Raw genomic sequence first — 25513 nt, 5'->3', positions numbered from 1 at the left:
CAGCTAATACGCGCCGATGTGTGAAGTAGCTAGTAGCCACTTCTCGGGTAGTTCGTGTGGTATCTCTGGTGTTCGATCGTGCAAGCTCTTGTTCCTCAGATCAAGGGCAGCTCATTGTCGCAAACCGCGGCCTCCAACCCATGCAGCATCCAGCGCGCCCTCATAGAAGCATGTGCGAGGAGCCTCAGCTGCAGAATCTCCAAGTCGCATCAATTTGACGCGGGCGGCAGTTGTGATGAAAACAAATCGTCGATCGGGTATTTGGCTGGCGTTGGTGTTGCGCGGGGGTTGATTGATACGGTTGTGGTGATTGCTTCGGATAGAGTTCCTGCGCTGGATGGGAATTGTGGCTGCGCTGAGACGTGGATTGGGAGCGGGAGGGGATGATCAGAGGCAGAGGCCCACAAAAACGATAGACGCGAGAGACGCGCAGGATCCACCGGGGGTGGGCTTGGGCTTCTGCTGGTTGGGTCTGGTCTGGATCTGGAGTCTGCTCTAGAATAGTCCGGACCGGTTTTAGTTCTTCGGGGTTACGAGTACCATCCTTTCAAAGACTTCTCGTCATAACGCACGCTTGCAGCGGTGCTCGCGAAAGGTACCATCAGGCTTTCTTTACTTTAAACACTGTACTGTACAATGTGTCATGGAAGTAAGGCCGAATTGGGCAATTGCTGCATAAATACAAAAGTCACGTGGATTGCTCCATCAAGAGTATCCTGTACAAGTCATTCTCTATGTTCTCGTGTCTCTTTTGAGACCTCCTCCAGAATCGTGATGAATGCCGTTGCCAGTATCTTCATCCGATAAACTAGGCCTCTCCGCTATATATGTTGCGGCCCAACATTTTTCCAATCAATGTACTGCCTACCTCGGTATGCATATGCTGTGAATTCCCCCACCCAAACAAGAACCGCAAATGCCCTTTGATACGCCATGCTAAAAAGAAAACGCCCTTTATGATACAGTCACAGATTCAATATCAAAACAATGGTCACATAACCACTTCTTTCTTATTTCGCGGCCAGATTTCGCAGCGCACTGGCGGTGATAGAAACGCCCGGGACAATTCTAGCAGCAGCTTGTCAGCGACATCATGAGATAAGGTGAGCAGTAGCAAGAAAGGAGCAGCTTACATTAGTAGCTTTGCCCCGGCATGGCACACCACTAGCAGCAAGAGCTACACGCTGTCCACAAACGCAATCCAATTCACCTCGAGGTTTTGGTGGCAGCTCATCATCAATGTCGATATCCATTTTCGTGGCAAGTCTGTTTTTTTCCACCTTCAACCTAGCTAGAAGTTCATCGAGGTGACCTTCAGTAATGTCACCTCGGAGGATGAATGTCTCGCATTGCTTGACAAACTCGGCTTTTCTCGAGTCTTTCTCAACTAACCATGTTTTGTGCTTCTCCATGAATTCCGCGATAGCTTGTGGTAGATATGTACGAGTACTATATTGCTTCTGGGTGATAAAGGGATTCCAGCGGTTTATGTACTCCTTTTCTTCAAATCCAATATCGCTGAAGTCATAGATGATATCGCGATGTTTATGTTCAAGCCAGGCTTCATCTTTCTCCTCATCACTGCTCGAAAGGTCATCCCCTGGTCGCAGAGCCTTCTTTGTGATCGTGTGAAATAAAGGTTTTCGGGTCTTAGGAACCTTTACTGCCTTTCGTGATGTAATGGTCATCTTTATCGGCTCCAAAATTGTTTGCCCGTCTGAATAATGGGAGGTGTCCGGCGAAGACCTCAGGGAATCGCCTGATGATGAAGAAGATGAAGCTTCAATGATTTTGTTACTCGACTCGTGAGCTCTTAAGTTGTGTTGTGGACCTTGTCGGCTTTTCACCCAAGTTTTGTCACCACTGAGATATTTCTCCAAATCAAAGAGGGTCAATGGTTTCCCGAGCTGAATGCCTTTTTGTGATTCACCGTGCGAGGTTGTATAGTTGGAGACCAGTTCTACGAAGAAACTGATCCGTAGCGGATTTGAACGACGCAAAGAGAATTTGAATTTGCTATGCTCATTACACAAATGTAATCTCAGCTGCTGGAGGTTTTGGTTTGAGCAAGCACAGAAAGGACAACTAAGCCCAAAAACGACGTTACAAGGTCGAACCTGGGCGTCGGCAGCGTCGGCCTTCCCAAAATTATAAGAAACTGTCAATCCATCCCTGTTTTCTTGCTCCGAGCCATCCTTCGGATGTGTTTTTGTTTGTTGTTTTCTTGGTGAACGTCCTTGAGCCTGAGCACTTAGCGTTTTCAGGTTGTATGTTGCCACTTCTGGGCGGTGCCGTTGAGAACGAACATTAGGGCTATCTGGCGTGGTAGTCTGCTCGAATTTTCGTTTTCTTGATGGAGTCGTAAAGCCGTCTTCTGGGACAGCGGTGATAGTCTCCTCTCGCTTGGGTGATACCTTCTGCGATTCGATCGCTTTATGACTGGCTAGTGTATTTGCCTGTGACCATGAAATGTCTAGCTGTAGTTCATAGCTGGTCCTCTTTTTCTCACCGAGCAGAGTTGAAGTAAGTGGTAGAGCTCGGGACTGGTCAAAGACTCCAAATATACTTGCTGTGTTGCTGTAAAGACTAGTCTCTGTCGCTACTCCATCAAGGGAAGGTTGCAGATCGAGCCCTGGCCAGTACTTATTGAAACCGACAGGTTCAATATTGATCTGGAGCCTGTAGCTATCTGCAAAATCAGGCGTGGTCTCTAGATACTTTCCATATCCCTGGATGCCCTTGTTTCTGCTGCTTCCTAGTTTTCGATTGACGTAAAAGTCTTTAGTTGAGAAGACAAACGGCCTATCTTCCGGTCCCAGGAACTGCCTCTCAATTTTTCCATCTCTGTCAATAGCAAGACGCAACGTGTATCGATGAACATGCCGGCACTTGAGATCAAAGTCCCTGCCTTCATTGCGCCAAAATATGGAGACATAACAATCGCATTCAATATCAACAGGATTATTTGATATTATAGAGTCCAGGGACTCACGACTGTCAGCCTCTTCGGAGCTTATGATGCCCAAAAGATCGATTTTCAGCGCCCGCTCAAAATTGGTAAGATGACTGGGTACTGGTCTTTGAGCAGGAGTCCCTGTGTACACTTTGCGTACATGGGTTTTAGCGTCCACTTTTTTTGATCCAACCACTATCGGCTTGCCATAGAAGTTCACAGGATCGATTCCGTTTGATCGATGGAGAGCCTTGGGATATGTCCTGCTCTCGTTACTGACTTGCCCCAGAGGCTGCCGACAATAATTATTGTCCTCATCTGTTGAAATCTCAGTTCTCCTCCGCTTGGCCGGTGGGATAATTTCTTGCAGAATGGTATGATGACCATCGGGTGGCATTGCACTCCCATGCACCTTGGGAGCCCGGATTGAAGGGCTAAGTATAGAAAGCGTTGAACCCATTTGCATTAGTGAAAAGAGTGTTTTCCGAACATTTCTCCGCAAGAACGGCGGATGGATCGATTTGGCGTAAGTAAGGTAAAGAATGGAAGCACCTGCTTCAGCAGAGCTTGTACTCATTGCTCATGGTTTTGATGCAGGCGCATCCGCCTAACGCATATGAAGGCGCATGTCCCAATCGACAAATCAAGTGACCGTACCTTTATATCAATATCATGCATTCGGCCGCCCCAAGACAAGAAGTAAACTTCTTCTCGGATTCGATCTGGTAGGATGTGGTGAGTCGCAAATGCGAGGATTAAACAACGCGTGAAAGCGCGTCCGTCGGAGAGAAGTCAAGTTATATGGTGAGCGGGATTATATATAGTGTATTTTCTCTGAGAGAAAAAACCGCTGATTAGATTTCGGGGAGAAGGTCGTGTTTTTAACGGCTCGATAGGATACGAAGCATACAGAACTCGGAGAGTCGTTGTTGATATGTGAGGGAAACCAAAATTTATCGCGTAGCCTGTGCCTCCAACGTGGAAACGACCGGGATTATGGACTATGTCGGACAGATTCTCAAGAGACCTGTTCCACATTGGATGGTGTTTGCCTTAAAAGGTAAGGCGTCGTTGAAGTAGAAGCAGGGACTAAAGTGGAGCATCTCGATAAGAAGTCTTATCGCAAGGCTGACGTTTTAGCTCAGATTTTAATCGGCCTTTGTTAAAGTAGTGATTCACTTGCGCTGCTGCTGCACCTCGTCGACTGCAAACATTTGATGCGCGGATTCACTTTTCCTCCCGACCAGAACAAGTCTAGCTTTACCATATGTTTTGACATATCTCTTCAACAAGCGCTAGAGTACACATCACTGCAGTTCAACCTCAAACCAACCTCGGAGGCCAATCAACGACCTCCATGGCTTCCGCTTCGCGCAGATCGGCTCACCATGCGCCTCGTGCAACCAGAGCGAAACCTACCATTTCTTACGCCGAACCATCGTCCTCCTCTTCCGATGATGATGATGATGATGATTCCGAAGAAGAAAGCGCAGACTCGAATCACAGATCGAACACTAGGCGCAGTCCTAGGAAAAGGCAAACCCACCATCATGAACGACCCAGCCGGTTGCGACAGTTTCGAGAGCAGCAACCTTCGGAGGACGAACCACAACAACTGCAACAGCCTGCCCTGAAGAAACAAAAACGATCCAGAACCACGTCCGCGAGAGTAACGAGATCTTCAAAACCTAAAAAGCGGTCCAAGACTTCAAGGCCAGCAGATGCAATTTCGTGGAACACCGTTATCCCCTCCGGCGTCATTCCACCATGGCAGACACTTCCATATCAAGTCCTGCTTCAGATCTTTGAATATACCGCAGGTCCTTTATACGACATCAACTCATTCCAACCGTCACTCTCACAGCGATTACTTTTGGACATGTCAAGAATGTGTCGCGCCTTTGCTGAACCAGCGCTGACTGTGCTTTATAAGTCACCGCTGTTGATTCCAATGATCCACGCGCACCAGTTGGTCGATGCTATCAAAGCAGATCCAGCGTCTCGCTCTCTCAACTACAGACGTAAGATCAAGTCACTTTGCATAAATGTCGGTCAAGTCGCTGCATATACACTTCCAGGATATGGGCTTCTTGATCTTTACAGCCTGATCAAAGACTTGCCTCTTCTGGCGGACCTGGAACTGTACCACCAAAAAGACATGTCACCGTTCAGAGATTTGGAGTCAACCATCAAATGGACGTATCCTCAAAATATATTCGATGCATTGGAGTACTTCGATCAAGATGCGGATGCATCGAAAGGAGAAAAGACAAGCGTTTGCAGATTACGAAGTTGGCGGTGGTCCTCTAGACTCGCAGGAAAGACATGGCCAATTGACAAGCTTATCAAGGTACATCTTAAACCATCATTCTCTGGACTTCGGAAGCTGGCTATTGTGAATTACCAAATACCAAACTCCAGCAAGAATGAGGAGGACCCAGGACATGAGATCATCCTCGCGGATTCATTGAAGCCATTAAAGAATCTGGATCATCTGATCCTTGAGTCATCAACCCTGGTTAACAGCAAGTTACTTCCAATGCTACCTAAAACCCTCCGCCGTCTAGAGATCACAAATTGTTGGGAGGTGAACGCAGAGGACCTTGCAGGATTTCTTAGTACACATGGCCGTCTGCTTCAAGAGCTTACGTTAAACCACAACACCTCTTTGAGCATCTCGTTTTTAACAGTCCTCGGCACAGCTTGCCCTGACCTCGAAGTTTTCAGAATGAATCTCACCTACTATAACATACATGCCACTTATCACGATTCCGAACCTGCTTTCGAACAATTGTTGTATCCGGGAGAATTACCAACCTGGCCTTCGAAGCTACAGCTCATCGAGCTCATTCAATTGCGTAAATGGGAAACCGAGGCAGCGGAAATGTTCTTTCAAAGCCTACTGGACAGTGCCGCCACGCTTCGTGATCTTCGACATTTGACTGTCCAAGCTATCTTGAATATTGGCTGGCGGGATCGCGCTTCATTTCGAGATAAGTGGTTAGGAGATATTGAACGGGTATTCAAGCGAGTTACAACTTCTCCGAGAAACCATGCTACCATCAAACCTCGACTAAGCACAATACCTAGCACTGTTAGCATTCCAGAAGTAGCCATCCCAGTCCGGGAAACAAAGGCGAACGTTAGCCAGCGACCATCCAGCGTGTCAAGTCCAAGTTCTGTCAATAACTCACTCTCCCAAGAAGTAACGTCGACTCGTCGCTCACAACGCTCCCGTGCTCAACCGACGAAACCCAATGTTTACGTCGAAAGTTCAGACACCTCTGACGACGAAAAACAAGAGGATGTTCCTTTCGCGCCCAAAGATAGTACACGCCGTGGGAACGTGCTATCGCGCGAACTCAACATCCTCAAGCAAACTGCTGGAATTGATAGTCCGTTTGCCTGGCCATCATCTCCTGGAAATAGTGAGAACAAGTCTTCGGATAGCGACGATGCACCGCTTCGACTTAAAAGTAAGAATGTCGATGCACAAGTTATACAGGGAATGTGTGAGGTAGTCGATCTCAGAATTGACAATCTGAGACCTGCCGAGAGACAAGTCACCGAAGCTGATTTTCTCGACGAGGAAGCACCTGGAGATGATGATTGGAATGGCGAGGATATTGATGAATAGCACGTATGCATGGTGATGAGGGGTTCAAGACATCACTGGGAATTACTTCATTTTCTTTCAAATTATTTGTCTTACTATCAATGATATAGGCGCGTGGATATTACAAGGTGTACAGGTTTGCGGATTACAGGACACAAGACGGGAAATACTTGTATTATGAATATGCATTGGGCGGATTTTATGACCCTGGATGGATAAACATGTCTGCGACAATTAAGGAAACAGGATTTCCCGGAAAAGGCATCGAGGGCGTTGGTCTTAAAAGGCTGTGTGGATAGGGAACAGTCCATATTATATGTGTATCATAGTACGAAATGAGATAATTTGTATTCTACATCGCATTGTTTTTCAATGTAAACAAAGTGAGAAGACACCGATTTCAAACATGTATCTATCTTCAACCATCATTCATGCTCGTCTTTATCTATACCTAGGTACTTATCTATCATACACCAGCAACTCCACAATATCCAAACGCGCGAACAGCATTAGCGGCTACGCTCTCTAGAAACGCCTTCCAATGGAATCTATATAATCATTCAATCCCATAAACAATAACGGGTCTGGTATGGTACATTACGTCCCCAATCTCAGAGCCTGCTTATACAAAGTTCCCCTATCCCATCCCAATACTCCCAACGACGCTAATTTACAGAAAGCTTATTCTCCTTCACGTTAATCAGACTACTTTCCCTCGGTCTCCATGTTTCTTCCTGTCTCGTTCCCGGCGGAAGCCAGGATGCATTACTCGTGCCGCGAGCGCGGCCGCCTCGACCGGGTGGATCGTCGGATCTCTTGTCGTCGGAGGGGATGGAGTGGGAGAGGGCGTAGCCGTTTGAGAAGCCACGGATGTTGGAGGTGGCAGTGGGGGACTCGAAGATGACGCTTTGATTACGACTTGAGGAGGTATTGGACGTTGGGAGGAGGGACTCAGATTTTATGTTTAGGTTTGCGGCTTTGCGGTCTGCTTTTTTGTTGTTTTCGTTGGTGCGGTCGTAGAGGTAGAGCCCAAAGAAGGTTAGGGCGATGCCGAGACCTTGGATTTTGGTGGTGGGGTTTTGAAACCAGATTATGGCTATTACGACGACAAAGACTCGCTTAATTAAGGAGGCGACGGAATATGTGACTGGAGACACCATGGAGAGGAGGACAAAGGCTATGATGTTTTGTCCGAAATGGAATGTTCCATTGAAGATGAATTCAAGTGCTAGACGACCGTGGTCGAAAGTACCTTTCTTTTGAGTAAGATCCACGGTTCCCGAGGAGAGGAAATCGAGAATAAGCGTCAATCCTTCCGACCAGAACCAGATTGGAGCTGTTAGAAGGAACGCCATTCCAGACGAATAGCATAAGAGATTAAGTTTATCCAATTTCTTTGTATGCGTATGTTGACCAGCAGCCTCTGCTGCGGCTGCTTCATTGAAGAGGCGTTTCGAGAATATGTTCTGAGTAACAAAGATAATCGCGGCGAGGAAGGCATAAAGAATGCCAAATATATTGCCTTTAAACTCGGCAGAGCATGCCAGCATTACACCCAAGGTAAGAGGGATAAGAGAAAGATACGTCGTAAGAGGGTAGCGAATGTCGAATATAAGACGATAGGCGAAGACTGTGAAGAGCGGAGAAAGTCCTTTAATAGTATGTACTAGAGATACGGGAATTTTGGCGGTGGCCGTGGAAGAGAGTAGATGTCCTCCGATTTGAAATGCGGCCAAGGGCATAGTTGTTACAATTACTTCGCGTGTAGGATATCGTATGCCGTGTCTTAAAGCAGGTACTGAACTTTTCAGATTTGGAAATACCGTCGACAGCCAGGAGAAGAAGAGGCAGAATGATGCGACAAATGCGAATTGGATCATTGTGAGAGTCGCCGGCTTGGGGAAAGCATTAAGAATGGATTTAGAAGACGTATTCGTAAGTGCGCTCGAGAGATACCAGATAATACAAAGAATCTGCACATTTCACAATCAATCAGTATTGTATTTGTATTCTGACTGGGAGGATTACGAACAACTAATTTGGGCGAGACAGGTGCTTTCAACGCATCGCCTATCTCATGAACATTTGCGCTCACACTCCCTCCTCTCCCTCGTATCGTCCTGAAAGCATCGCTCAAGCTCTTTTGTCTATCATGTCCTCTGCCTCCTGTACTCGTTGATCCATTGCCCCAAGCGCTTCCTCGTACACCACTATCTCTTCGCGGCTGCCACCGGTCGAGAGATGGCGCGCCATTTGAATACCCGTTCCCATTACGCGTTGGGCTTGCAGAATACTTGTATGACGATTGCGCATCTGTGGGCTCTACGTGGTCCGGGAACTGTTCCATCGATGATCGCATATTTGTCTTGGTCGTGTCGCCCGGAAATTTAAAATTCGAGACCCGGGTCGCCGAGGATGCTCGCGTCGAGTGAGGCATAGTAGTTGTGGAGTTTCAACGATACGGCTGTCGAACTGGCGACATATTGGAAGATTGATATGGTCCAGATATGTTACGATGTCAGTGGTGGGGCTTCTGTATAGTCTCGAGTTGTTCTCCTGACTTGAGAAGTTGAGGTTATCTGGATAATCTTCGGGTATTTCCTGACGCTAAGCTCTATTCATAGATTCCACGGCAGCTTTCACCCATCTTCCCATCGCCGATTTTCCAACCCCAAAAACCTTTCCTCACTATTCATTCTTGCTGTTTGATACAACTTATAAGAAAGAGAACAACATTCTACCTTGAGCTAAAATAAACTTAGTTCAACCCCTGTTTCCACATATTTCCAAACTTCCAACGTCATACCACAGCCCCTACGCCTTCGATATTACCGGGCTCAAAGCTGTGGTGTGGGTAACATTTTGACCGTGGGATAAACCCGTCCTCTTGATAGCATTGGTCAGCATCATACAGTATAACGTGCGGGTACCCATAGTTTATCAAGCTTGCAGGGCCGCAGATTTACCTTTCTCCGGGTTTACTCATTGTTTTTGTTGTTTCTCCTTGGAATTGCTCGGTGTTGTACGTTGAACTTGCGATTGCGGATTTTGAGCTGAGCATTCTCGGTCAAGATGGTAGTGGACGCAATGAGTGCAAGTGTAATTGTGACTCTGTGGTTGGTTGATACCTGGAGACAAGGCTCAGGTCGTACGGCATGAAAATCAAGTGGTTTTGTATGGCCTGTTGGTGACTGTTTCTCGGATGATTTGCTGTAGATGTGGTAAAGTTTTTATGGTGGAACCGTACCTACTGCAATGCTGCACTGATATCTATCTTACCTCCTAACATGGATACGGGGCAATGCGGAATCTGTAAATGATATAAGACTTTACCTATCTCGTTCATCATTAAGAATCTTTCTCTTCATCATCATCATCATCATCATCATTATCCTCATCCTCATCTGCACTTTCTCATTCCCAAATCACTCAGTCATCCCGTCTAGCAGAGTCTTATATCACCTCCAGCAAAGCAACATCCACAATGGAACACATATCTGCCTCGTCCCTGAATTCTCTTCCGGAGCGAATCGCCTACCTTTCATCCTTTTTATCACTCACATCCTCGGACACAGAAGCACTTCTTGCGGCCAAACCACTTATCGCTCCACTGATACCCACAATTCTAGATGCTGTGTATACTAAGCTATTAAGCTACGATATCACCGCTCAAGCATTTGTGCCGAAGAGTAAGTACTCTCTTATATTCAATATGACAGGAGAAGTGCTGTCACATCTCGGAGTAGTTTGGAAGAGTGATTACGAAAGTCCGGAACAATTCTCGTCAAGTCAAACAGATGCTAACCACTTTTGAAAATAGACACAGATTATGAGGGTGAAACGGTGAAAAATGTGCAGGAATTGACTATGGAGCATCCTCAGATCGCCTTGAGGAAGGATTTCTTGAAGGCAAGATCCAATCAACTTCTTGCTCCAATCAGATTCCCTCTCTCTATTCAGTACAAGAGCTTGAGAGGGACGAGTGTGTCACACTTTGGATCTCCAAGTCCTAGTCTCATAGAAAAGTGATTTTTGAAAACTATCTGAGAGTTCCCAATTCATGCATCCAGATATATTGCAGAAAGGACGTCAAAGACCTTCACTCAAACATGAGAGTGGCTCTTGGTTTTTCCTATTTCCCTAACTCAGCATTATCTTATTGCACAATTCTTCTCACTCACATCACAACCCCAACCCCAAAAGCACCAGAAAACTAACACCCACCCAGAACTACCTCGTCCGACTCGTCAGCACCCCCGATTTATCCCCCACCTCCTCCTTCTGGACCTGTACGTCCCCTTCTATCCCCCCTTTTAACGCTCAAACTAACTACCCCAGACCTCAACAATGTTGGCATCCTCCACACCGGCCGCCCCGGCTTCAAACACCGGCAAAACCGTCCAGAACTACACGTCGCATACATCCACATGTCTGTGCTCCTGGGCTACGTGACTGATATCGTGATTGGCGCTGTTCTTGGGCTGGAGGGTGTGGACCTCGAGATGAAGGGGAGGGTGTTGAGGGCTGTTAATAAAGTTATTGTGAGTTAAAAATCTGGGGTGGGAATGGGGGTGTGAAAGGGGTTAGGAATGAGGCTAATGAGTTGCTGGCAGTGGATTCAAAATGATCTTATGGCTAGACATTATATTCCTGGTTCTGGGGATCAGGAGACGGATGTTAAGCTGTCCATGGGAGGTGAGGGTGGTGGATGTCCTTTTAAGGGGTAGGTGTGATTTAGTCAGACGATGGGTGGGTGTTAGGTTTTTTGAACGGGTGCGATTGAGGTGCTTTGGAAAGGAGTTTTGGGAATATCCACTTTTGCTTGTTGAGTTTCATGATGACAATGTCAGAGTATTGTCGCGTAATTGAACTTCTTATGCTAGAGTGTTTCTGAAGTGTGTCTATCTTTGAAGCTCATGGTTGTCCTTTGAAGGTGCCCGTACGTGTCTCTACTCGAGCTAGGTTGCTGGAGCATCGGTCTAATGATCAAAGACGATGCGATATTTTATGTCTCTCATAATTTTGCGTTGAAGTGATTCTAAGGCATGTCTATCTTTGAATCTCATTATCGCCCTTCAGAGGTGTATATCTTGACACCGACGAGACCGATGTTTCTGACGCTCAAAATTCCTTATGATCAACTTACTAAATTTTTTAAACCCTTCGTGTAAGATTGCTCTCTACCAAGAAAATCTTTCTACCCCTTCTATGCCTCTTGTACTTCACCTCAACAGCACTCTATGTCGCTCTAGTTATTAGCAGCCCACTCCCTATACCACTCCAAACACTCGGCGTTCGCCACACTCGCACTAGTCTTAACGTTCATCCCGCACAGAATCTGTTTCACGGCGACCTCAACCCTATAAAAGTCAGCTTGTCCTCATTCCCATACCCTCAAGCTTAACTACAAAAAGGAAATAGGAGCAACTCACTTCTTCCCATTCGTCGTAACCGGAATCTCCACACACTCCACCACAACCCCGGGCACATGTCTCGCGCTCAACTCCTTCCTTACTACCGCCTTCACCCTCTCTCTCACCCCCTCATCCAGCGCTCCACCAACCACCATCTTCAAAAACAACACCACGGTCTCATCATCATCGCCTTCGCGCCTCCGGCCAATACACAACGCGTCTTCGACCTCGGCCCCAAAGAACTTAAGCAGAACGTTGTAGATCTCCGCGCTGCCAAAACGCACACCGCTCGGTTTCAAAATCCCGTCAGAACGACCTAACATCACCATCCCCCCCGTGACGGGATTAAAGCGGATGAAATCACCATGATGCCACGCCCCCTCGAAGGTCTCAAAATACGATTCTTTGTATTTCTGCGCCCCGGATGGACCGTAGAACGTGACGGGCTGGCTGGGGAAGGGTTTCGTGCAGACTAAATCCCCTGGGGTACCGTCCGTGATGGTCTGGCCGTCGGGCGTGTAGGCGAGGATGGCCATGCCGAGTCCTTTCTGCTGGATCTCGCCGCTGAAGACGGGGGTGAGGGGGCAGGGCGCGCCGAAGAGGGAGATGATGTCTGTGCCGCCGGTGATGGAGGCAGTTTGGACGTGTGATCCGAAGGCGGTGGTGATGTAGGTGAAGGTGCTGGGGGCGAGAGGGGAGCCGGTACTATAGATTGTTTTGAGAGTACTTAAATCGAGGCCGGCGGTTTTGGGGAACACGTTCTTTTGTTCGAGGACGCTAAGGTATTTGGCGGATGTGCCGAAGTGTTTGATGCGGAGGGAGTCGATTAGTTTGGGCATGGTGAGAGGACCATGGGGGTTGAAGGGAGAACCGTCGTAGAGGATCAGCGTTGCGCCGACTGAGAGGCCTGAGATAAGCCAGTGCCACATCATCCAGGTTGTGGTTGTGAAGTAGAAGAGGCGGTCACCAGGGAGGACATCGCCGTGGATGATGTGCTCTTTCTTGTGTTGGATGAGTGTGCCACCGCTGGAGTGGACGATACATTTTGGTTTTCCGGTTGTGCCGCTGCTGTAGAGGATGTAGGCCGGGTGACTTGCTGAGAATTTTGGGAATTGTATTGGTTCTTCTGATGAAGAGGAACTGCAGAATGGTTAGTATACATTGGCTTGGTACAAGTGTGGTGGTTTCGACTTACCGACTAAGAAATTCATCATAACTGTAAGGAGAGCCATTGGGTGGTTTCAGAGAAGGGATTTGTGCTTGTATGTCGGTACCAGGAATAGCCTCGAAGACCACCAGTGCTTCCAATCTGGGCAATGCCGCTACAATCTCTCTGACCTTTTCCGTTGTCGTATGAGTCTTGCCGTTATATAGAGAAGCATTATCTGCAAATAAAACTTTAGGTTCGATTTGTTGTAATCGATCCAGCACAGCTCCTACTCCGGTATCAGGAGATACTGCTGTCCAGATAGCTCCGAGCGAGGTGGTGGCCAATGCCGCGACCACGGCGTTTGTGTTGTGGCCAATAAATCCAGCTACACGATCAAGTGGTAGTATTCCTTGGTGTTTTAAAGCTCTCTGGCATTCCGCAACCTGTTTCCGTAGTTGACTCCACGTCACCTTGTTTGTAGTATTCTCGGTGACTGAAATGATGGCAAGGTCGTCATCCTTGACAGATCCAGCAGGATGTAGAGGGTAGAGAAGATTTTCGGCAAAGTTGAGTTCGATGTTGGGAAAGAAATCTGGGCGAGGGTACATTGGTGCATTTTTAAGGAGTACCTGAGGCAATTAGCATGATGTTGGCTTGCATGATTAGAACTAGGTGGACAGCTAGTTTCCAGATGGTAGAAGTATCTGAGCGAGGGAAATATCCATTAGATACATGTATGGTTCATCAGTTAAATTGCAAATTGAATTTGTGTTATGTTACAAAAGTGTGAAGTAAAGTAGAGCTCATCTGATCACGGATACGTATCATACAGCAAGACGAGAATAATCGCTAATAATAGCGAGAATATAGAAGGAAACCTGCGCGGCAGAGGTAACTTGATGCAATTTGTAGGAATGATATATAGAAAAGATAACATCACGTGTGTCAGAACAAATGCTCACTCACCTCGTCGAACAACTCTTCACTCGCCGGCCCCCTCTTCTCACTATATTCCCCATTCTCCGCAATATCCAACTTCCTCCTCTTCGCATCCGATGCATCCTCCTCCCCTTTCCTCCTCCCAGCATGTAATCCCGTAAACAAAGCAACCTCCCTCCAAAACTCGGGCACATTCTCAATCGACCAATCATACAAACCCTGATATCCATCCAACTTCACATCATATTTCTTCTCCACCCTTACCTTGAACAACCACATCTGGGTAGTTTCCGGCGCGGGATGCGTCCATAACTGAATCGGTTGTGTCGGGATCGGGTCGCCCATGCTGGCGTCTGAGGTTTGGATATGATGAAATAGTCTCGGATCGGATGGGAGGATTGTCATTGGAGATATGTGTATTACTATGTATGAGGATAAGCTTAAAATCGGCGTGAGGTTGAAAGGGTGGACTTTTGTGGCGGGGAAGTTGCGGAATCGTCCCGAGGTTTTAGTGGGGGGAGGTGATTGGTCAATGGCTGGTGTCGGAAGCGGATTGGGAGGGCAACCATGATTCTGACAGTTCTGGAAGTATGGGGATTTCAGCCAGAGGGTCGAGTAGTTTGTTTGCCTAATCGATACAGTAGATCTAAGCCGCTCCTTAAAGGGTATTTAAATGACGTTGTGAACGATAGTGTAAAGGAACCGTTGGAACGGAGGTAGTGGTCGTAAAGTCATTGATTACTGACGGCACTTGGCTGATGGTCGCCTGAGTCTGACCACACTGCTTATCAAAATTATTCTTACCGCATCCAGACTCATTGCTAGACTTGAAAACATACCCAAATGGAAAAGGAGAGGTTCGATTAGACGTTGAAACAAATTCCTCAAAATCCTGATTCTCAGGACTTTGTCTTTCCTCTCTTGATCGAAGCCGAGGCGTTCGCTCGGCGTCTAGTTCTCAGTCTCGAAGGGTCTGAAGAATCGCAATGCCGAGAACAGCGCGTTTCCACGTGAGCAGAAGGAACCTGGAAGCTACTTCGAAGTAAATGGATTTTCGACCTGCATAAGCTTACCTGGGTAGGTGCCTAGGTAATGCAGAAAAATTATGTACAGCACAGTAGTCGACTGACTAACGACCGATGAGATCATTCTTCAAGCAGCCGCGGGAGTTGCTGGTTGAGTTCCATTAGCACTGCACTTTAACTAGAGTTTGTTGTTATTGACAACATCCATCTCCATCATAGAAACGTTTGTGGCATCGGTAAAGGCTATCACGTATCGAGTTCCGGCGACAGGACAAGAGTGCAGAAAGCCACGAGAGTGTGGAACGACCAAGGAGAGACCTGCGAGGGCGAGGCTGTGACTTTCGTAAAATTCCTGGCGATCTGGCGGTTCAGCAAATCATTTGTTTCATGTTGATCACGGTAATTTGGGTGAAGCTTTTCATAACCAAAATCTGATCACGTTTCTTGCATCCGCCTGTCAAATTGTGCTTAAGATGAAAAATTATACTTGTGAGTTATTCTGACTGGTGAGATCTCGATCTCGATTCTCGAAACAGCCCTATCCGCTGATTCGCCTCGGTAGCAAAGCTTCAGCCCCTTTCCGTTTTCTGAGCTTCACATTGGACAATTACCAAAGCCGAAAGTCCGAGAGGTGAGGTGCGAGGCTGAAACGAATGAGAGCCTACGACAATTCTGGCATGAGGTTTGTTCCGAGTGCGAGTCAGCGAGATCGTTGCTGCACCAGCTGCAAAAGGGGAGAGGAGATGCAAATCATAGACGGGTTTTACACATGTTGGCGGCCGTGTAACTCGATGATTCGTACGGTGCGAGCTGTGATGAAAAGGAGGACCAAAGAGATAAGCAATAATCGACGATCAATCGAGTCAAGCGATGACTTTGCGATAGAACTGCAGAACCTGCGTGACACGCGATGGCATGCTTCTGCTCGTCCCATTCCGAGCTCTCCGGTGTTCTGTAAACGCCGAAAGTCAAGCTCCCCCGTCCATCAGACTCCTTCCGACTCAATCTGCGTGCATCGCAATCTTAATCGCACCAAGCCCACCCACCACCACCCCCGTCATCACCCCCCAGCGCCCAGTCCAGCCATCCGTGCTCCCTCACTCGCGCGCCGTGCTGACTGTTGGGCCAAACTCCCAGGCGTTCCGAGAGCTCCATCAAAATTGCTCTGCTCCCACCACCTTCTCCTGATCTCTTCTTCCTCTCCCTCCTCCTCTTGCGAACTTGCCTCTGTCTCAAATTCGACCTGCTACCGCTTTGTTGCGACAGCATAACTCGAGTAGGTGTGAGCTTCCGTACCTGGATTTCCTTCAAGGTTGCCTTCAAAGCTCATTCGACGCTTGCAGAAAAGACCGATATTAGTGCAACCGCTTTTCTGTGGTGCCACTTACCCGCCTGTCGTCAAGTCGAAATCAATTTCTCCCCTAAATCAGAGACGCGCCTGCCGTGGGATTGCAAGTGTGAGATCCTTTCTACGTCGCAATTCGAAAGATCACAGCTCGATATCCATTCTTGGTATGTACATTCTCTCGTTTTCCCCTAAGAATACTCTTGATGCGAAGCCTTTGCTCCCGCAGTTGGACGGGCAGCTTTGCAGCTGTCATTGATCGCCCAAACAAAACTTTGGGTACAGCATGGTCCAATTTGCCACAACCTTTGCGAATTTACTTTTCGTCAATTGACGAGTGTGTACAAGAGGATATCTTGCTGACTTTGTCTCTCTGCTCACAGCCCCAGTCCGCCACGGTTCAATAGCCCAACCTCACCGCTGCCTCCTCGATTCATCTCTGCGCCTCATTGGTTACGCCAGTCGAATATTTCCCTCCACCGCGATCGCATATTCGTATAGCATTGCTTAGACCCGATTAGACATATTCGAGGTCAAGTCCAGCAGACATTTCCTCCCTGCATTGAGCAGCAGATTTTGATATTGTTCAACATGCCTCAAAGACTCCCACGAAACCCTTTTGCCAGTTCTACCACAAGTGCGGTTGCCATACCGCCAACAGACAAGGTCTCTCCCCGAAGACCGTCGACGTCCAAGGGAAACCGATTGACTCAATTCTTCTCATCTTCGCCCAAGAGCAAAGAGCAGCAATCGGCACAAGAGGCACTTCTCGCTGCCGTTGCAGCACAACAGCAGTACCTCCTCAACAACCCATCACCACAAATTAGTGCTCCTTCTCTTTCATTACCGACAATTTCACTATCCACCGCGAAAGCTGGCGAGGCGAACATGGATGAGCCTCCTACCACTCTGTTCCAACCACCTTCCTTCGCGGAAGCAAAGAGACAAGCAAGAATTGATGCTCAATTCGGCCCGCTTGGCAGCCAGAGTCATCGATATGTGAGCAAACACATGGGTGGAGCGCTCTCAAAGCCGGTCATAGACGAGCCACCATACTACTACGTTTTGACAACCTACATCTCATATCTCATTCTCATTATATTCGGACACGTTAGGGACTTCTTTGGAAAGCGTTTCAGACCAGACCACTACAGACACTTAAAGGCCGCCAATGGCTACGCCGCGCTCAACAGCGACTTTGACAATTTCTACGTACGACGACTCAAGTTGAGAATCGATGACTGCTTCGCGAGACCAATTACTGGAGTTCCTGGTAGATATGTTTCCTTGATCGACCGCAAGACGGATGATTTCAACAAGAACTACCAATTCACCGGTACTTACACAGAAACTCTCAACATGAGTTCCTACAACTACTTGGGTTTTGCTCAATCCGAGGGACCTTGTGCGGATGCTGTTGAGGAGACCATTAAGAAGTACGGAATCAGTGCTACCAGCCCTCGTGCTGATGCCGGTACTTCTGATTTGGTCCTGGAGGTCGAAGAGCGAATCGCCAAATTTGTCGGAAAGCCCGCCGCCATGGTCTTCTCGATGGGGTTCTCAACCAATGCCACCTCGTTCCCAGCCTTGGTTGGAAAGGGTGATTTGATTATTTCGGATGAACTCAACCACGCCTCTATCCGTATTGGAGCACGTCTCTCCGGAGCCATGATCACCTCGTTCAAGCACAATGATATGGAAGACTTGGAGCGTATTCTACGTGAAAACATCTCTCAAGGTCAGCCACGTACTCATCGACCATGGAAAAAGATCTTGGTCGTCGTTGAAGGCCTCTACTCCATGGAAGGAACAATGTGCGATCTTCCCGGTCTTTTGGAACTCAAGAAGAGATACAAGTACAACCTCTTTGTCGATGAAGCACATTCAATTGGAGCTCTTGGCCCACGTGGTCGTGGTGTATGTGACTACTTCGGTATCGATCCTGCTGAGGTTGACATTCTCATGGGTACATTGACCAAGTCTTTCGGTGCCAATGGTGGATATGTCGCTGCTGAGAAGCACATTATCGACAAACTTCGATCTACAAACGCAGCCACTATCTACGGCGAATCCCCAACCCCTCCAGTTCTCATGCAAATTCTTAGCGCTCTCAAGATTATCCAGGGTGAGATCAACCCAGGCCAAGGCGAGGAGCGTCTGCAGCGCATCGCTTTCAACTCTCGATATCTTCGTTTGGGATTGAAGCGTCTCGGTTTCATTGTTTACGGTCACGACGACTCGCCAATCATTCCAATCGTATTATACAACCCCGCCAAGATGCCCGCTTTCTCACATGAAATGCTTCGTCGAAAGATTTCGGTTGTCATTGTCGGATACCCCGCCACTCCACTCATCTCTTCTCGCGCTCGATTCTGCGTTTCCGCAGCTCACAACAAGGACGACATGGACCGTTTGCTCGCCGCATGTGACGAGATTGGCAATGTTCTCCAGCTCAAATTCTCTACCGGCGTTGCTGGAGGAGCAGAACATCTTCCTGACGGAGTTACCCCAGAAATGGAGGATGAGTGGAGGAAAGCCAACGGCTTACAAGGCGTGGTTCAAGCTCCTCGTTGGACATTACGGGAGGTCATCGCGAATGGTGTACAAGATGTTAAGCAGCCACTTCGGTAATCTGTTTCTGATTGGCCCTTGAGCCGGCAGTCTTCAGTCCCCGAAATCGGTACCGCACCATACCGCCTACCTACTGCCAACTTTGTTGGGCAAATCGAGTTGCCCTTTTAGCTGTACACGACCTGTTTTGCCGCCTGAACTGTTTTTCATGTCGGACGCAAGAAGCTCAAGAGATACCCTTTGCTGTTGTCGCCTCTTCTTTTATATTTCCCGGGGATGTTTCAAGGCTTGAAGAATCCGATTATGTTTGCATCTTTTGTTTGGTTTGATTGGAGGCTTTAAATCTGGCTTTTGCACACAAATTTGCATTGTCATCGGCGTTGATAGAGAGCATCACTTTGGAGCTCGCGCTTCTAGTCGATGTCTCGTTTTTCACCATACCTTTCCCCACACTCGCTTGGAAGAATGGAGTACAACACGAGTGATTTGGAATGGGCGGGATGGTGGATGGGTAATTATTAATATTTTAATGCGAAAGTTAAAGCATGGAGTGATGGATGGGATGAAGTGTGCGGTGGAACGGAATGATTAGAAAGGTGTATCGGGGTTATGGATGGTGTTGTACTGTATATATAGGATGAAGTTTATGGTTGTGGTATGAGTGTGGTGGTTGATGATGGATGCGTTGGGGGTGGAAACTTGAAAGAGGGTTTCGATTAGATAGTTGATGAATGAGAAGACTGGTCTTGCTCTATTGTCTTTGCCCTCCGCTTGAATCTTGAATGGTGTAAAGTTTCTTGTGACTGGTCCTATTGTCTCTTGAGAAGTCCTGAGAGGGCAACGGCGTTTGGATGGCTTTTGGAGGTTGCGGTGGGTGGGTGTTCTTTGCTAGACTCCATAATGAGTTGGACTGCTCGGGCTGAAACAGTGCTATTACAGTTTCTGGGGAATCATGATTACATTTACAGTAGGCTGCCTCAAGAGGCTTTAACTACTGGATATATTTTCATCGAGAATTATACGGTTGATAAATTAGGTTAGGACATGGATAGGGAGAGAGTTCATTGATAGAGATTTCATTGATAGAGATTGTAAAATAGAGAGGTTGTACAGTAGAGAGGTTGGTAAGTTAATTCCTTCGTTCATTTGAATTCAAAAGCGGCAATATGGCCTCAAATAGCGCTACTTTAGTAGGAAATGGAATGAGCAATGATATGGGAGTACAATGGGTTAGATCATGAACCTTCTGGTAAGCGATACTCTCAGTACCACAACTCCCCCGGATCCACTTCATCTTCATAATCTACCTCCGGTTCCGGCTTCTCTAGACTCTCGTGATAGAGTTCGTCAAGATGATCCTGATCCATTGCTCTCTTATGTAATACCAGCATATCTATCCACAAAGTGCGATCTTCCCCATCTGTTCTAAGCTGTCCATATCCTGGCATTTCCTCAAGATGATCCATCAGATCCCATACCTCGGAAGCAACGTCTATTGGGGGTATATCTACAAATCTCTTTTTAGCAACATGACCCAGGTATAGCATGCGTGCAACAACCCGAGCATACGCTGTCTCTAATGGAAGCCTATCGTTAGTCGTAAGCGCCCAGTCAGGACCCAGCTCTTTCATCCAAGCGAAGAACTGACGGGAGTTTTCTGCATAAGCCTCCTCATCCATAGACACGATGACCGTAGTATCTTCGTCTTCCTACGGCACCTCCGAATGTATCACCATATTCAGATGTGCATCCCCGTCGGTTTTATCATCGTTTCTGGATAACTTGTTTGATGACTGCTCGGCAGAGAGGACATTGTGATCCGCCGGCTTTGAGCCATAATTGAATGCATTCCCAACAGAACATGTGTTCGCAGGGGTAGGTGATACACCAAAGTTCTCGTGTCCCATAACATATTGAACATTCCTCGCCACCCTCAGATTTCGGTTGCGAGTCTTGTTCTATTTGTTTTGGCATTGGCAAGTCATTCGTGCATACGTCACTGACAATGGTACCCATGGCTTCTATACAATACTCTTGCTGAGTAGATTTGGACTGATACTTCCTGAAGTATTCGGATCCAATCTAGGCAAGGACTTGAAAGTCTCTTGTGGAGAGAACTTCTTGTATGGTATATCCCAAGGAAAAGGAGTCTGTATTAGAGGTAGTAAGATTTTCTTGTTTTTCCAAAACAGAAGTTCGTGTTCCTCTGTTCGGTTCGGCTTTGTTTGGTGTTTCCTGACTTGTTGTCAGAATGGAACAAAGGGTTTGGAATTGAAGGTCTTTATGAAAAGTAAATTTGTAACAGAGAAAAGCTGGCACGAACAAGGAAAATCAGGTGTTCTGCTTGAAAGTATTGAGTTCATGAGAGTACGTGGATATTTCCACAACTTATTGACGACTTAGTGACCGACAATGCACAATTCAAACAGAGATTTTTTCAGGAGCCCAATAAAGGAAATTCCAAAAGTACGGTTATCATATGAGAAATTCCTTTATCACCTCGAGATGAATCCAACATGGGTACAATCGTGTACAATCATGTTTCTGGAGTAGCGTGAGCTACAATATTCGTAAACGATATATCCCAGAATCAAACCAACATGCAACAACTATTTCAAAAACATTGTTATTAATGGGGAAAAAACTGCTGGGCGACGCATCAAGAGGTTGCCAGATACGGTAACGTTTATTGGAGTGAAACTTGGTTGGGTATTTTTTCTTTGAAACTTTTCCTGTAGCTGTTCATTCTACGAATCGTCAAAACAGTTTAATCCAGAAGTGAAGTATATAATCCAACTCTGTCCACTAAAGTCTATGAGTCTAGTTCAGATCCTAAATCCTACACATCCAAAAATTGAAGTATCAATTCCAAGCAAAAATGTCAAATTTATCTACAGACGCGAAAGTAGGGGAGAGCGCGAAAAACAACACCGAAGAGAGCTCAACCAATGTGGCTACAAATGTACCAGATACCACAAATGAAGAAAAGATGTGCCCTATCTGCCACGAAACCATAGAGACGTCAACTACAATATGGCCATGCCGCCACGAATACTGCTACACATGCATAATCACATTTTTCGCAAGCGTGGGGAGTTATAGTGCAAAACACTGTCCTATGTACCGCGGTATCGTTGAGCTTCTCACCTACGAGAAGCTAAAAGACGGGGTACTGACTTGCGAACTTGAATTTATTGACACGAGAACTGCGAGCGATATGGTCTATGGGATATCACTTACAGAGGAGGAATCGAAAGCACGTTGGAACGACTTTGCCCGAAAGGAAATCGAAGCCATCAAAAGAAAGTTTTTACAGCAGTTGTTAAGCCAACCTAAAGTCAAAGTCTCTATTCTGGAGGTAGCAGTGACGCATTATCTCGACAGCACTTTGCAAGGAGATGCTGCGCAACCAGGGATCAGATACCAGCTGAAATCATCTGATTGTCTGTATCTGGAAGAATTGCTTAGGATACGTGGTGTTCCTGAGCGAGACAACTCAGACGAGGAAGGACGTGTCAGAATAGTTTACCGGAGACTACAACACATTAAGATCAACCTCGCATATGGTTTTCCTAGAGCAGCTGACGCTAGAAGAGATCTATAGAAAAGGCTAAGTGAGTTGAGTAGAGCTGAGTAACGTAACTTGCTCAAACTCAATTCAACTTGACTGAATTCAACTCATACTCCAGTAACCCTTAGATAATCCGACAAAATTAACTTGACTTGACTGAATTGATACTTCAGTGACTTTTAAATAAACCATCCGATCAATTGAAGTAAGCTACGACTACATCTGAAATAGGGAAACAAAACCACAAAGCAGTTTTCAAAGTCGCGTGGCATCAATCCATCAATGATTGCAACCTCAACAGAACTATGTCCCAATTTCCCGAATTAAATACCACGTAACGACATAATCACCCCTATCGATATATGAATCTCTACAACGACTTCCAGCACTCTATGTGATAGAATCCTTGGGAACAACGCTATCCCCAAACGTACTTCTCGCTTAAGATCTCTCAACCAAAATCCGTCAATCTTAAATCATTTTTCTACCATTTTTGCTACATACGACCACAGACTGAAGAGAATTGGGCATCCCGTCCGCTCTGCCATACACAAGCTTCAGATCGGCAGATTAGTAGTTGGGTGGGTGACCACCAGCGAATACCTGCTGTTGTATGTTTTGCAATTTTGTCCTTTGACTATTTTTGCATGATGGACGGGGACGACTGCGCCTCGATGGGAGGTCAATAGAGCTAGACATCTCAAGTAAAGTAAAGGAACGTGAACCACGATACAATACCGAGCTCTCGTCCAGTACGTTTTTACTCTAAAATACTAGGTGGTTGTTGCCTGCTCAAGGGGGTCTGCGTTGTGGATCAGGAGCCAGGAAATTTCTCGCTTATTTTTGGTTTGTCACTCGTGATCTTTTTCAGATCCATCAGTCGACATCCTGACTAAGGCCTAATCAATATACATGATTTGCTCCTGGAAAGACAAGTGTTGCACACGTTACCTTCCGTGAAAGTAGTAGAAGCTTATAAGTCTCAAGGTTGTTTTCTGATCATGGTGTCAAGAGTTCAAGAGAACTATCAAACTTATCTACACTCATTTTGGTAACTGAATTGTCAAAACTTTACCCAGGAGAGTCTATGCGTAATGTGACCTCCTTATTGTCCTGAGCACATTAAGGTTTAAATTCGACAAGTCCCGTTTCTCACGAGAAAGAACAAGAATTTGAAGGATATCAACATGTCTGGCGCCCTTTTCTCCTAATGTGATATTTCAAATTCCAGGGAATTACTACTCATGGAGTAGAGGTGTTGTACTGAACCGAATGATTGTTCTTCAGCCCATAATTAATAGCATGAGTTTGGACACACAGCTAATTAAAAATAATTCTGTCAATATAATTGTTGCCTTGGTAGAATCGCTGCAAGCATAACGCTATAGCTTCTATCGCGACAAAGTAGGACAACGTTCAATCAATGGCAAACTGTGACTTGATATTGTTGGTACGTGAAAGCGCTATTCTCTTGCGTGTGTAACGTGGATAAGGCTGAGGCTTCTGAGGTTTGACAGACCTCGCTCGTTACGACTTGAAATGGTATCAATTAACAGCGCAAATCATCATATCATGGACCATCAGACAAAAAATTTCAGAGAAACAGCAAATTGGGCAGCAATACATAACATAGTTTGGGTAGCAATTAATCGCGTTTGGAAATATAAAGGTAGAGGTGATCTCTTCACGCCCGGCTTGGGCGTTGGTCGCCCAGCTCTGGTGTGTCCATCTTTTGAAACCGGGGAAAACAACCATTACACCCTGGTTGATCAACGAAACCTACCTTCGTCTAGATTAGAGCTCCCAATGAGCTGGAAAAAGCAGGCGATCGAGCTGCCAGATTGAGATTGCAAAAAGAATAACCACTTGGTCGGTAGGGCTTGACTGTCTAAGAAGCAAAAGGAAAGTGGAAGAGTTGCGTTACACCAAGGCAGCCAGAAAACAGAAATTGACTGAGGAATGGTGGACAAGGCTCAGTCGTCTGCCATCTTCGACTCGCGGTCGGTACACCATTAGCTTAGCTGAAACGACAGCCTTATCACGTCGTAGAGTAATGACGTGTATCTGTGGAAAAAGAAACTACATTCAAAATGATGAGCTCAACCTCAGTATGCCTCCTGGCGCCTTTGGGCGACCAAAATCACAACTAGCATCAGGGCATATGATAGCTAGGTTGGGAAAAGCAATTCTTGCCTGGAGGACAATTTTGAAAAGAATGCGGCTCTGCTCTGGACCCGTTCGCCTATAAGACTATCAATTGATCGGCCTCGCAATATGCTTATTATGCTTGTGGGACCATTGGAAACCATATTTCAAACCCTGTTATATCAAACGTGATGTATAACCACTTGTGCCGAATATGGTATCTCGGTCACCCGGTGAGTGGGTTTGGAAATAACGCACAAGCGAGAATGAAAGATAGCCATGCAGCCACCTCGGATCCGTACGACCACAAGTGCAAGGAATGTCGTACATGATAGGCGGCTTCGTGTAGAATTTACAAGATGCGTCTTGATTGACTGCGCCCGGTTTGATAGTCGTGATAACGTTATATGTCAGTGCTACAGTACACCCGAACGACCATGGAAAAGGCATGAGCACAAGATTGGCGCATCTAGAAAATTCCGATGAATAGGTGTAGACGTAACATTCCTTTATTCCACTTGTGTAATTCCCTGCACCCGTCAACCAAATGTATGGAGTTAATCTGGCTGGGAAATGGTTGAAGAGGGAAAGATCGACGTATGAGGGGTAGGATAGAGGGGTTGTCCTGCACACCATATGTGGGGTAGACAAACCATGCAGGATAGAACTGTCCTTCGAGCCAAAGAGAGGCAGTAAATTCCAACTCCATCGTTAGCAGTGTAAATTGATGAACGATAGTGTCCTGGTATCACCCGACCTATAAAATTCTGCCCTTGACCCTGAC

At 46.6% G+C, this 25513-nt stretch overlaps 8 protein-coding genes across 8 annotated transcripts; 4 read left to right on the top strand and 4 right to left on the bottom strand.

Annotated features, from left to right (window-relative positions):
- Positions 1–954: 954 nt before the first annotated feature.
- On the bottom strand, positions 955–3413 carry GLAREA_03093 (uncharacterized protein; the record flags this gene model as incomplete). Its single annotated transcript, XM_008088178.1, has 2 exons — positions 955–1068; positions 1134–3413. The coding sequence occupies 2 exons, from the start codon at positions 3411–3413 to the stop codon at positions 955–957; spliced, it is 2394 nt and encodes a 797-aa protein (XP_008086369.1).
- Positions 3414–4310: 897 nt separating this feature from the next.
- Positions 4311–6590, top strand: GLAREA_03092 (uncharacterized protein; the record flags this gene model as incomplete). The annotated part of the gene is made up of 1 exon (XM_008088177.1): positions 4311–6590. One exon carries the CDS (start codon positions 4311–4313, stop codon positions 6588–6590), a length of 2280 nt encoding a protein of 759 aa, XP_008086368.1.
- Positions 6591–7234: 644 nt separating this feature from the next.
- Positions 7235–8928, bottom strand: GLAREA_03091 (Multidrug resistance efflux transporter EmrE; the record flags this gene model as incomplete). The annotated part of the gene is made up of 2 exons (XM_008088176.1): positions 7235–8542; positions 8602–8928. The coding sequence occupies 2 exons, from the start codon at positions 8926–8928 to the stop codon at positions 7235–7237; spliced, it is 1635 nt and encodes a 544-aa protein (XP_008086367.1).
- Positions 8929–10053: 1125 nt separating this feature from the next.
- Positions 10054–11296, top strand: GLAREA_03090 (uncharacterized protein; the record flags this gene model as incomplete). The annotated part of the gene is made up of 5 exons (XM_008088175.1): positions 10054–10258; positions 10390–10553; positions 10798–10858; positions 10908–11110; positions 11183–11296. 5 exons carry the CDS (start codon positions 10054–10056, stop codon positions 11294–11296), a joined length of 747 nt encoding a protein of 248 aa, XP_008086366.1.
- A 521-nt stretch (positions 11297–11817) lies between these two features.
- Positions 11818–14417, bottom strand: GLAREA_03089 (Acetyl-CoA synthetase-like protein; the record flags this gene model as incomplete). The annotated part of the gene is made up of 4 exons (XM_008088174.1): positions 11818–11929; positions 12002–13123; positions 13179–13762; positions 14100–14417. The coding sequence occupies 4 exons, from the start codon at positions 14415–14417 to the stop codon at positions 11818–11820; spliced, it is 2136 nt and encodes a 711-aa protein (XP_008086365.1).
- A 2616-nt stretch (positions 14418–17033) lies between these two features.
- Positions 17034–19073, top strand: GLAREA_03088 (PLP-dependent transferase; the record flags this gene model as incomplete). The annotated part of the gene is made up of 1 exon (XM_008088173.1): positions 17034–19073. One exon carries the CDS (start codon positions 17034–17036, stop codon positions 19071–19073), a length of 2040 nt encoding a protein of 679 aa, XP_008086364.1.
- Positions 19074–20275: 1202 nt separating this feature from the next.
- GLAREA_03087 (uncharacterized protein) lies at positions 20276–20692 on the bottom strand (the record flags this gene model as incomplete). Its single annotated transcript, XM_008088172.1, has 1 exon — positions 20276–20692. The coding sequence occupies one exon, from the start codon at positions 20690–20692 to the stop codon at positions 20276–20278; it is 417 nt and encodes a 138-aa protein (XP_008086363.1).
- A 1199-nt stretch (positions 20693–21891) lies between these two features.
- GLAREA_03086 (RING/U-box) lies at positions 21892–22617 on the top strand (the record flags this gene model as incomplete). Its single annotated transcript, XM_008088171.1, has 1 exon — positions 21892–22617. One exon carries the CDS (start codon positions 21892–21894, stop codon positions 22615–22617), a length of 726 nt encoding a protein of 241 aa, XP_008086362.1.
- Positions 22618–25513: the final 2896 nt, after the last annotated feature.

This window comes from Glarea lozoyensis (genome assembly GCF_000409485.1).
Source record: "Glarea lozoyensis ATCC 20868 chromosome Unknown GLAREA6, whole genome shotgun sequence".
Taxonomy (NCBI): Eukaryota; Fungi; Ascomycota; class Leotiomycetes; order Helotiales; family Helotiaceae; genus Glarea; species Glarea lozoyensis.
This window is presented reverse-complemented; position numbering and strand designations above follow the sequence as displayed.